At 41.0% G+C, this 12083-nt stretch overlaps 1 protein-coding gene across 1 annotated transcript in view; it reads left to right on the forward strand.

The window, feature by feature from the left end:
* OTOL1 (otolin 1) overlaps positions 1–3997 on the forward strand; it is a 28801-nt gene extending 24804 nt beyond the window's left edge. The window contains exons 7-8 of the mRNA XM_045029084.1: positions 1276–1347; positions 3099–3997. Of these exons, the coding sequence (XP_044885019.1) occupies positions 1276–1347; positions 3099–3997 (971 nt within the window). The remainder of the gene's footprint in view (positions 1–1275; positions 1348–3098) is intronic.
* The last annotated feature ends 8086 nt before the right edge of the window (positions 3998–12083 follow it).

Consider the following 12083-nt stretch of genomic DNA (forward strand, 5'->3'; position numbering starts at 1 on the left):
TAGTAAAGATCTTCATGAAAGCAACAGGCGGGCATAGAAGCAGCTTTTAAAAGTTAAATCTCTCAAACCAAATTGACTGCACCCAGCAAGAGAGTAGAATTGAGTTCATTAGCTGTAACTTCATGCAAAGACTCTCATTCACTTTAATATTTTTTGGACCAGGCCCTCAGTGGTCAATCTGCTATCATGTATCACTCTAAGTATGGCCTAGAAATTTCTTGCTCATGGAGAAAACATATTTTTTTTAAAAATGTTTAAAAAGTTGGTCCACTAAACTAATTGTTATTTAGAGTGATGCTTCTCTGTTTGCACCTGTGTGATTTTCAGTATCCCTAAACACTTAGCACCTACACTTGAATAATTGCTTGTCCCAGGGATGGTTGCTGTAGATGAAACAAACTTAGAGAGTTGTGTGCAATACAAAAGTGAGAAAAAAGTCAAGCATGGTCCCATTCGGAATATTTGCAATAACCATAGATACCCAGTCAGGTTGTGCATCCTCTTCTAAGCCATCCTCTGATCAAGAGGTTGTCTGTGTGGTTATTGGGTCTATTAATCATTTGCCCTGGAAACCTGTGTTCAAATCTCAAGTGAAAATGAGTTTGATGGTCATGACAGAGTTCTCACTTTGCATGTCACTAAACTACCACACACTGGATATAATTCAGCTCAGTTGCCTGTTTCTGTCCAAAGGGTTTAGTGTACTAGAATAGTGCATGAGGACTGAATTGTATTGGCAAAGCTATAAGTGGTTGCTTGCACAGCATTTGCATGCATCATACTTTGCTAAAGCCAATAAGTACTGAATACACTTGAACATTTTAACAGGGGGAAAAAATGACATCAGAGTGTGATTCAATTGATGTCCTCTGCTATGATGTCCCCTCTTGCCTAATGCTTTCTAGGGCTGTCAAACTAGAATGACAATACTGAGTCTAGTGGCTATCAGCTTCTCTATCGGGTCATTAAATGACAGTAAATGCCCTCCCTATCCAACATTACTGATTTTATACAGTTACTTATTTCTTAGGCATTAAGATGAACCAGATAACTACATAAGTACAACACAATGGGTAGTTTGATGGGTGCTGGTGTTTTGGAGTTTTCAGTTAGGGGGTCCCAAAGAACCTTCTTAGGACTGTCATTTTTTAAGTTCATTTTTACTACAGGAGAGAGAGTGACACACACACAAATGGTGTAAGCCCCATGCTGCATAAAGAATGTTTTGCTACAAATAATATACCTAGCAGCATATTAATGGTAACAATGTCTTAGGAGATAAAGGAGAACATGGTGACCAAGGAACAAATGGAATTCCAGGGTATCCAGGTAAACCTGGAGAACAAGGTACGTAAGGCTACACCAGAGTACTCAAGAACATTGATCTATCTTCCTCTTTAATCTGGTTTTCTAATATTTAATCTGTTTTTTCCCAATCTGGATTTCACTACTTAGTTTTTATTCAGTCCACATTCAGGAAAAACTCACTACAGTCAGTGGGAGCTGTGCGTGAGTAAGAACTGAATGTGGACTTCAGTATTTAGATTACAGTCTACATACTGAATTATGTTGTTTATCTGTCTACCTTCCTGTCTACCTATGGTGCAGTTTCAATCATTTAATTTTGTGTGTAGATACTATAAACTTTAGCTTGTCCTAGTGTATGATAGAAACAGGGCCCAACTGACAGATGCAAACCACCCAGGCAATATCTTTGAGCAACCAACCAAACTAATAATTTTTTGAGGGGGCGGGGGAGCGGGGAAGGGAGAGAGAGAGAGAGAGAGTGAGTGTGTGTGTGTGTGTGTGAGAGAGAGAGAGAGAGAGGGAGAGAGTTCCTGTAGGGGAGTATATTCCACCTGGAAAATGTATTGGAGATGAGATTTGTTGCAATCTGTTGCATTCTGAAAGCAAGAAAAGTTATTCTTCAGTGAAAAGTAACTTTATGAGCTGGAGATAAAATTCACACCTGGCACTGATATTTTCAGCCATATTTAGATAGTGGGAAAAACCTCATCAGAGACAGATCAGATCCTCTGGTGCAACCCAATGGCACAGAATGCACAGGGATGTGTATGCAAATGTGGTTTAAAACTCTGCTTTCTGCAGGCGTGTCATCCCTGGGCTGCATTAGAGGAGTCTTGGGGGTGCATTAGAGGAGTCTTGGGGTACAATCCAAGGATCAGCATAGAGTAAAGTTGTCCTGACCACCTGCTTTCCTGAAGCCACAACCTTTTTTCTCTGCTGCCTTGACAGCCAGGAGAGTGTGTGGTGTAGGAGTTGCTACACTGGCACTATGCCACCAGAGGATGACCCTCACACTGGGGCAATCTTCCTTTGATTAAGATGGCTTTAAGGCCAGATCACACCAGCATATAGATGGCATTGGAGAATCGTGCCCTGTATAGAATACATGTATTTTATCAATTGCTTTTAATATGGTGGATTTAGTGTTTTCAATTGTATGTTGCCCTTCAACTTTATGGTAAATGCATTTAAAAAACTGACTTACAATTTCTGCCTTTTCTTCTTCTTTGCTTCCACTTTCTCTTTCTTGCCATATACCTTGGAACTGTTTTTAATGTCATTACTTCTCTCTTTTCCATCAAGCCAGCTTCCTCCCCACATACCCAGTGTTGCATTCTCTTGGTCTTCTCCACGTTCCCAGTCTCTCTCTGTCCTCATCTTTTATTCCTATTCTCTCTTGTTTTCTAATCTCCTTCCCAAGCCTTCTTAGCCCTTTACTCCTCCTTCTTCCCTTTTCTAACCTCTCCTCTCAACATCTTCCTCTTCTTACCTCAGTTCCACTTGTTCCTATCAAATCCACTCAGCCCATGATGACTCCCCTCCCCCAAATCCACTTCCCCCCTCACTCACAATGCAAATTACTCCCTCCACTCCACTCACCCTACTCCAGAGGAAAACAGAAAGAAAACATTGAGAATGGAACATGCAGTCGTCTTTTTAGCCCCAACCACCTGGCGTTTCCATCTGCTTCTGCTAGTCCCTACCTAGCACAGTGACCAGCCCAAGGCTAGTAGTGCTGCATGGTTTTTATTCTTTCTTCTGACTCTTTTTTTCTATCTTTTTTTTCCTAGGTGAAGCTGGAGTTAAAGGAGACAAAGGAAACTCTGGCCTTCCTGGAATGAAGGGACAGAAGGGAGTGAAGGGGGACACTTGTGAGAATGGGACCAAAGGAGAGAAGGGAGACAAGGGAGAGCTGGGCTTACAGGGGCTAGATGGGGAAAATGGAGATAAGGGGGAAAAGGGAGATCTGGGGGAAAAGGGGCATTGTGGGGAGCCAGGGGAGAGAGGAGAGAGGGGGGAAAAAGGGGAAGGTGGAATAAAAGGGGAAAAAGGCAGCAAAGGAGACGCTGGAGTTGAGGGTATTCCTGGGATGAATGGACAACAGGGAGAAAAGGGTGAGCCAGGCAGTAAGGGTGAAAAAGGGGACTTGGGACCAGCTGGTGTGATGGGACCTCTTGGGCCAAAGGGAAATCCTGGTAGTAAAGGGGCCCGAGGAGCTAGTGGAAAGAAAGGCTCCAGAGGTATCAAAGGCTCCAAGGGTGATAACTCAAAAGTCCGAAGATCAGCTTTCAGTGCTGGCTTGTCAAAGTCTTTCCCTCCACCAAATGTCCCTATTAAATTTGACAAGATTTTGTACAATGATCAGGAAGATTATAATCCTTCTACAGGCAAGTTCAATTGCAGCATTCCTGGAGCGTATGTCTTCGCTTATCACATGACGATCAGAGGGCGGCCTGCTCGAATCAGCATTGTGGCACAAAACAAGAAGATAGTCAAAACCCGTGAAACACTTTATGGTCAAGAGATAGACCAGGCGTCTTTCCTGATCATTTTGAAATTAAATGCAGGGGATCAGGTTTGGCTGGAGGTTGGACGGGATTGGAATGGGATCTATGTTAGTGCTGAAGATGACAGCATATTTACAGGGTTTCTTTTGTATCCAGATGATATTTTTGAGACCCTAGCATAAGTATATGATAATAAACACACTACTAAGAAACAAAACATTTATTTCACTCTGATTGTCAGTAGGGGGTGGAGGGAGAAGGGTGAAGGAGAAAGAAAGTGTAACTTTGGTGAAATAGATGTCATAATCTTTCTATACAAATATTTATATTTGTAATAAACGGATTAATTTTAACTAAAGAGCCCCAAAAGATGCAACCACCCTCTATGATGATGCCTAATTTTCATGATCATATAAGGAAAATTACACAAATGCATTCAGGAAGACATAGATCCCAAAGAGATTTTATTTACACTTCAGACCCAGGCTAGATCATCAAATGGTTAAAATTACACAGAGAAAGTCAGTATCTTAGTTTAATTCAGATAAGGCCAAATCTTGCAGTAATTACAAGTCAAAATGTCCATGGGACTCAGTGTTGAAGTTAGCTGGAGTTTTAAATTTTAGCTAAGGATTGTAGGATTTGACTCAGAGATTAATCAGATACAACTGCAAGTGGTAGGTTTCTTCAAATCATGTTCATAGATTTAAAAATGTCTGCTGTCAAACCAGTATTATGTGTTACTTTATACATGGTAATGCATGGAATAAAAGGTTGATTTAGAGATTGCATTATAATCACTCAATCAGTGCAAACATCTCTGTTCATCAAATTATTGTTGTATTTACAAGAACTGAATATCTTTGGAATGATAAAGAATAAAATAAGATGATTGCCTAATCTAATTTATTTTTTCCTATGATACACAGAGAAAAATACATTAATGTGCTGGTTGACAACATTGTAGCTGATGGAACAATTAGTTCAAATGATTTAGAGGAAAAGTACTTCTGTAAATGGTGTTTGGCTGTGGCATATCATTGTATGATCAGAAAAGTCCTATAACTCAGTGAATGTTTAATGAACACCTGGACAACTTTTTAAGAATTCCTTTGCCAAAGCCAACCTGAATTTAGGGAAGTAAAAATAAGAAATGAAGTAATCTTGGGATACCAGAATTGATCCAGGTCCTTATTAGCACTGTATCAGATAGTGCTTAGATAGTGCTGTATCAAAGGCCATTCAATGCCTTCTCTGACATTTATTAACTTCATAATTCCTTTTAGAACTTCAGAACAATATTGGGCATATTCAGTATGATAAATGGAATGGTTCTGAAAATCTGATCACTCTCTTGCTACGATGAAAGTGACATCACATATTCCTCTCTCCCAATTCTTGGTACTGGAACCATCACTTCTTAGGAAATCACAATTCAACAACTACTGAACTCACAAACAAAATTACACTTCAAAAAGAATGACCAAGAAAGCATCTGTGTTCTTGGGTGGTAGGATTCTAAGGCAACCATTCAGAGGGCCATAATCTACCCCTTTAAGGCACAGCTAGGAGCAGGGGCGTCTCTAGGTATTTTGCTGCCCGAAGCACGGCAGGCAGGCTGCCTTCGGCGGCTTGCCTGCGGGAGGTCCCCAGTCCTGCGGATTCAGCGGCAGCCTGTGGGAGGTCCGCCGAAGCCGCGGAACCAGTGGACCCTCCGCAGGCATGCCGCCGTAGGCAACCTGTCTGCCGCCCTCGCGGCGCCGGCAGACCGCCCCCCCGTGGCTTGCAGCCCCGGGCACGCGTTTGGCGTGCTGGTGCCTGGAGCCGTCCCTGGCTAGGAGCTCACAATAAAAACAGACTGTGTGTAATTGAGGAGGCTCCCTGCTCTGGCCTGGGGTTGGCCTATATAATCAGAAAAGAGGCAAATGCAGATTAGTTAGGGAGGAGGTAGTCGTTAGTGAAGGTCCGTCTCAGGCTCCTAGTGACTAGCTGGACTAAGGTATAGAGTTTGTTTTGCTGAATCTGTTTGGGAGGCTAGAAGCCTGGCTCTCAGATCAGGGCCTTATGAACTTTTCAGCAAATGTTTTATGGACATACAGACCAAAAATCTGGAAAGGATCTAGAATTACAGATTCAACAACGACAAAGAGTCCTAAGTCTATAGGGTGCCACAGGATTCTTTGTTGCTTTTTACAGATCCAGACTAACATGGCTACCCCTTGGAGATTCAACAACATGATTTGACCTCCTAAAGCTGGAAAACATCAAAAACAAACCTGTGGAAAATATTTTCCATGGTATGAGACCAGTGGATATGAAGAAGGGGCAGATTGTATCTGCCTACTGTGGGTTTCTTTCACCTTCCCCTGAAGCATCTGGTTTTGGCTACTATCAGAGATGGGACATGGAATTAGATGGAGCTTGAGTCTGATTTAGTATGACTATTTCAATGATCAAAAAGGGGAATTTTAGATAAGAAGTAGTAGTAAAAACTGTACTTGCCATATCACTTCAACCACATAAAATCCCCTCGAGATCAACCTTGACATAAGGCCTGATTCCAAAACCCATAGAAGTCAATGGAAAAACTCTCACTAATTTTATGGGTTTCAGAACAGATCCTTTATGAATAATACAAAGATCCACTAAAACTAACAGCTTTAATGAAATTTAACAGAATTTCAAAACGTTAATTTAGCTGCACTCTCTTCCCAAGGCAGGCATTCTCTGGAGCATGAAATCACATCCAACAGCATTAACACTGCCCTAATGGCATTTCACCAAGAGAAAGCAACAGCCCAGTCAGCTTTCCAATAGAATTGTACATGCAATGTTCCTGGGAGAGATGTGCAACTCCACTAGTCACGTACATCCTCACAGTCCAAAGTGTCTCATATACAGATATATAAATTATATACATACGAACCACTTCACCCCTAATTAAAATATGGCCACCTCTGGGGTGAAACATGGCAACTTTTTAACAGCGCACAGCAACATGGCACCCCATTTTAGACCAGAAGATGAAGAAATGCAGTGTAGTGTTGCTACTGAAGATGGAATGTAGCCAGGACAACAAGGGTTTCACAGCCGTCCGTACTCTTGCATTTTTGCCAGTGCTCAAGACCTTGGTGTCCCTTACAATCTAAATAGACAAGACAGACAAAGGATAGGAAGGAAACACCCACAGAGAGTTGAAGTGAATTGTCCAAGCAGCCTGTCAGTTGCAAAGCAAGAAATAGAACCCAGGTCTCCTGACTCCCAGTTCAGTGCTCTATCTGCTGGATGATGCTCCCTCTCAGCTAAGGACACTTGCTGTGGTTGGTTAAAGTTTTCTTGTGTTATTATTATAAATAGCAAGGTCCTGATCCAATATTAATTGAAGTCAATGGCACTTTCCACTGATTTCAATGGATACTGGATCAGACTTTACAGAAATACAGTGAATTGGAGAGGTTAAATGGTCTTTTCACACTTGGTTCTCTCACTTAAATTGTCATCATGCCTTCAATATCTTCTTTAAATACCACCATAAATCATGTACTTCATTTCTACTTTTTTAAAATATTGTTTCAAGATTAAGGCATAGCAAGGCTTCTTATGTGCACTGAGAAAATTAACTTCAGAGAACTTCTGTTAAATTCTAAGATAAAAGACAAGCCAATTTTAAAAGACTGATTCTATCTACCTGCAAAATTAAAAATGTCTGTCAACTCATCAGCCTCACAGCTCAGTTTAAACACCAGTAATTCAAATATAACATGTACCAGCCTTATCAAGTAGTTGCGACCTAATTTGGTACTTATTCTGAGTATGTTAGTATACGGTTTGAATTCCGAGGGCTAGCCATATAAAGGATGCAGGGTATGGTCTATAAATTCTTTGACAGCTGTTAAATATTTGGAAAAAATATTATAAGTTTGGACTTCTGCTGTCACAATACTACTTAGTTACTTGTGCATGCCCACTGCAACACACATGGTCCATGTAACAGATGGCTGTATCTGGACACCCAACAAGTTTCTGTTCTTGTTCTGAACTGTTCTGAACTTTCTGTATGAATAAACTATATGTCAGTTTCTGGGGAAAACAGCTCATCAGGGTTTGCGGGCTCTGAAGAAACTGCCCACATAATCCTCGCTAGAAATTGGTTGGCTCTCTGTGGAGAACAGCAGCCAGTAATTCTATATGCAAGTTTTGAAGAGAGCAGGGATGCAATGGCAAATGACTCTTTGTTCACGCAGGCCAAGTGTTGCCTGTGAGTGGTTTGGAAGATAAAGCCCCTGCCTCCTTACAAAACTCTGTGGGTGAAAGTCACTTATGGTGCAGAGGGGCAGCACAAGTCCTTCAATACATTTAAGCCCTGCAGAAGGCACTATGTGGGGATACTGCAAGCAGAGGATTTGTGCAGGAGTGTTGTGCACCCATACATGCTATGGAAAGGGTCTGGGCTAGCACAGAAGGCAGAATGTGGGAGGACTGGGCCAGGCAAAGGGACAGACTGCAGGATGCACATTAACACAAATCCATTGGCCCTCAAAACCCCTGTGCAAATGGATTGAAGGGGCTGTGATTGATACTGCAGCTCATAGGCAATAGTAGCTACTGTTATTGGGAGGGGCAGTGCAGCAGCCTTGCTCGCTGACCTGTGGATGGGATAGTGGATCTCACCTCTCCACTCCCTCTGCATTCCACCTGGTTAGAGTCTTTAGCCTCAGGTTTTATGCAGGTGGAATGAATTTCATAATGAACCACTTCCTGGAAAGGGAGAGAGAAACACTGGATGGGTCACTGATGAGGCAAGCAGCTTTCCCAAAGGCTGGGTATCAGTTACAGCCAGGTGGTAGATACTATTTCATACTTGTAAGTAACTTAGAACCTCTGGCCTGCTTGGTGATCTTTTAAAAAGTGAGTGTGAGGTATGTTTGTGTGCATTCTATTTTTCCTCATATAAACTTGATTTAATTCAGATAAACTAAACTGGATACTTGCTAGATTTTAGTCAGCGTTCATTGGGGGGGCAATGAGAAAAATAAACCTGTCTTCAGAGAGAAAAGGAATGATCTTATCTAATATAAAATAACATTAACAACAATGTTCTGAAAAGTATTGTTCTACATTTAGTATCTTTCTTAGTTCAGTCTTTTGGCCGTAACAAGTTTTGTTTATTAGTCCAAATGCCTTTGATCAGATCAACCTACAGCTGGGTTTATAAATTGCTCAAAACCAGTTTTAATTTTCTGTGCAAACAAATACACACATTAACCTTCCCCCACCCCCAGCCCCTTCCTCTTTGTAAGCAGAGATTCACAGGGCTCTCGCCCTGTTAGTATTTTCCTATCTCTGAGAGGCCATGCAAAACTTTCCTGATCAAAAGGCTTAATTTCTTTAAACCAAGCAAAGTGGAAGGAGGAATGACATTGAAAGAAATACACAGATTTGCTGTCTTGCTGTGTGTTGCACATTGCAAATGAGTGACACTTGGCAGGTCTATTTACACCTGCTGCAGAGCTAGGCTTTATCCTTTTGTTGCCTGTTTCTTAAATAAATCCCATTCACATCTGTTGCTTCTGTGATAAGGTGAGTGAGGAGTTCTATGAAGAGCTGAATTTTGGCTGGATATATAATAAGTAGAGCTGCTTAGAAAACTTTTTTGCTGAAACAGTTTTCCATTGGAAAATACCATGTCAGATTTTTAAAATTTTTTTTACAAAATCAGTAGACTGATAAGAATTCCAATGGGGGCATAAATCTTGAAATTAATTTTTCTTTATTTTGAAATTTCATTTAGGAAAATAAAATGTCATTTAAAAACTTTGTTTCATTTTATTATGTCATGACGTCAGTAGTATTGCATCATGATGTCTCAAGTTATCCTATATTAGTGAAATATTCTATTCTATGTATTTTAAATAGTAAGGGCAGCTGATATGTAATCAGACTGAAACATCTTATCTTATTTTTTCTAAGTCAAAATGTTCCTGTTTGACTCTTTGACCTTGAAAATAAGATAGGTACTCAGTATACTGATGTAGGAGCAGTTGTTTTCAGTAGCCTAGAAAAATGATTCTGGGCTATCACCACCTCTAGTGCTACAGTTTGCATTTCTGTAGTGCCCTCCAGCTGAGAACCTCAATGTTCTCTAGAGACACTAGTGAATGTGTCCTCAAGTCACTTTTGTGAAGTGGGTATCAATAGCCCCTCTATTTTACTGGAGGTAAACTCAGACAGAGAAAGGTGAAATGGCTCACCCCAGGTCAGGTAGGACAAGCTGGGAATACAACCCTGACACCCACTCCCGTCTCTCTACCACAAAGACTTGCCACCATCCCACAGTATAAAGCAAGCTCCCCTGAAAGAAAATCATCCTCAATTTCTCAGTCTCTATTTTTAAATGACTGTGCCTTTTATTACAAGCTGCAGTAGAAGGGGGGAAAAAAACCAGTGGGCTTGATTCTCCTTGTGCAGTTACTTACACTAGTGGCAAGGGCTAGTAAATCTGAATGGGAGTGTTCTGCACTCACTTTATGCTAATGTGAATAACTACACAAAGTGCAAGGAAAGGGAGACTTAGGCATAACATGTTTTTGTAGGACCTGCTAGGTACAATTCATACCCATTAAACTAACTAAACTGGGTTCTCATCACCACAACGAGGGCACGTCTGGATCATTTAAAAAAGAGAAACTTATAAAAATAAATGGAAATCAGGTTGTATTGTCTGTGCTCTTCTATTAATAATGTCCTAAATATTTGAAATGAATCTGTGCCCCAGGAATCTCATTAATATTAATAATATTTCATGTCACTGTCCAGTTTTCCATTTACTGTATTTATCCATGTGTCTGTGGGATCAGGCCTCTTTGCAACAGTTTCATTTTATACAATGTCTTTCACATCAGCCCAAACTAAACATGGTGTACAGGTTAGGGCCTGATTATGCCACCCCTTGAGGCTGATGAGTCATGTTGCAATCCACTATACTGAGATTACCAAACTCTTTCAGTTCTTACTTGAAAATGTTTTACTTCTAACTTGCTTATGCTTCTCAGTTTCCCACCATCAGTTATTATTCCTAATGACTTCATAGAATATTAGAGTTGGAAGAGACCTTAGGAGGTCATCTAGTCCAACCCGCTGCTCAAAGCAGGACCAATCCCCAGATTTTTACCCCAGTTCCCCAAATGGCCCCCTTAAGGATTGAACTCACAACCCTGGATTTAGCAGGCCAATGCTCAAACCACTGAGCTATCCCTCCTAATATAATATAATACTAATATTGTCACCATACAAAGAGCTAAATTAACCCCTGGTTTGACCCCGTTAGCTTCAGTGGGGTTTTATGAGGGGTGAATTCGATCCCAGCCCTTATGCAGCTTTCCCCCTCAGTTTATACCATATCCTGTCTGCAATATTGTAATTTCTGTTCTGCACAATGAGGGAGGCTTCACGGGTGACACTGAATAATTTGGTTCTGCTTGTGTTCCTTGCCACTCATTTATCCTCTGTTCAGGGGGATTGTATTTGTGTATACAATTCAGGGGGATTGTATTTGTGGGTAATGTGGTTTGTGTTCAGACATGGCATCCCACTAGCCCGATCAGCTGATATGCACTGGGACCAAGGCCACCTGGAAAGCTGGTGTTTGACTTCTGGTGTTGCCTTAATAGACTAGCTGATGTAATCTCTCACCAACCACACGCTCCTTTGGGAGATACCATTTGTCATTAAGCTGCAAATCAGCAAGACATTCATGCTCAGTGGGGCCTTTTTTTTCCATCCTTTCTTCTAGGTATATCGGGGAGGGCATGACTAAACCGCAAGTGCATAGGAAGCAGAAAGGTAAGCAAGCAGTTCCAGTGCTGTAGACCATTTTGAACAAAACTGAATGTGTTTCAGTGAAAGCACAGTGATTTCATGAAATAAATTCATAATGGTTTCGAAGACACCATACAATTATCTCACTTTAAGGACTGAGACGTGTCATAAACATTTGTAGCTTTGCTATAATGTCAATTGTGTGGACAAAAAAAATCTTTGAGGGGGGGAGAATCTTTCAATGTGAATTAAAATGCGTTCAAGGGCTATCACTTTCAGTTAATCAGATGTGTCTGTGAAATGGAGAAGATTCTTAATAGGGAATATTTATCAAATGGTGGGGAGGCTGGCATTGTTGTTTTGCTATATTCACTATTATTTGTTCATGGTCAGAGCACTGCCATAATCTTGTGTCATTTCAGAATACTCCTGTGCATACTGGTGTATAGT

Source organism: Mauremys mutica, chromosome 9 (assembly GCF_020497125.1).
Source record: "Mauremys mutica isolate MM-2020 ecotype Southern chromosome 9, ASM2049712v1, whole genome shotgun sequence".
Taxonomy (NCBI): Eukaryota; Metazoa; Chordata; order Testudines; family Geoemydidae; genus Mauremys; species Mauremys mutica.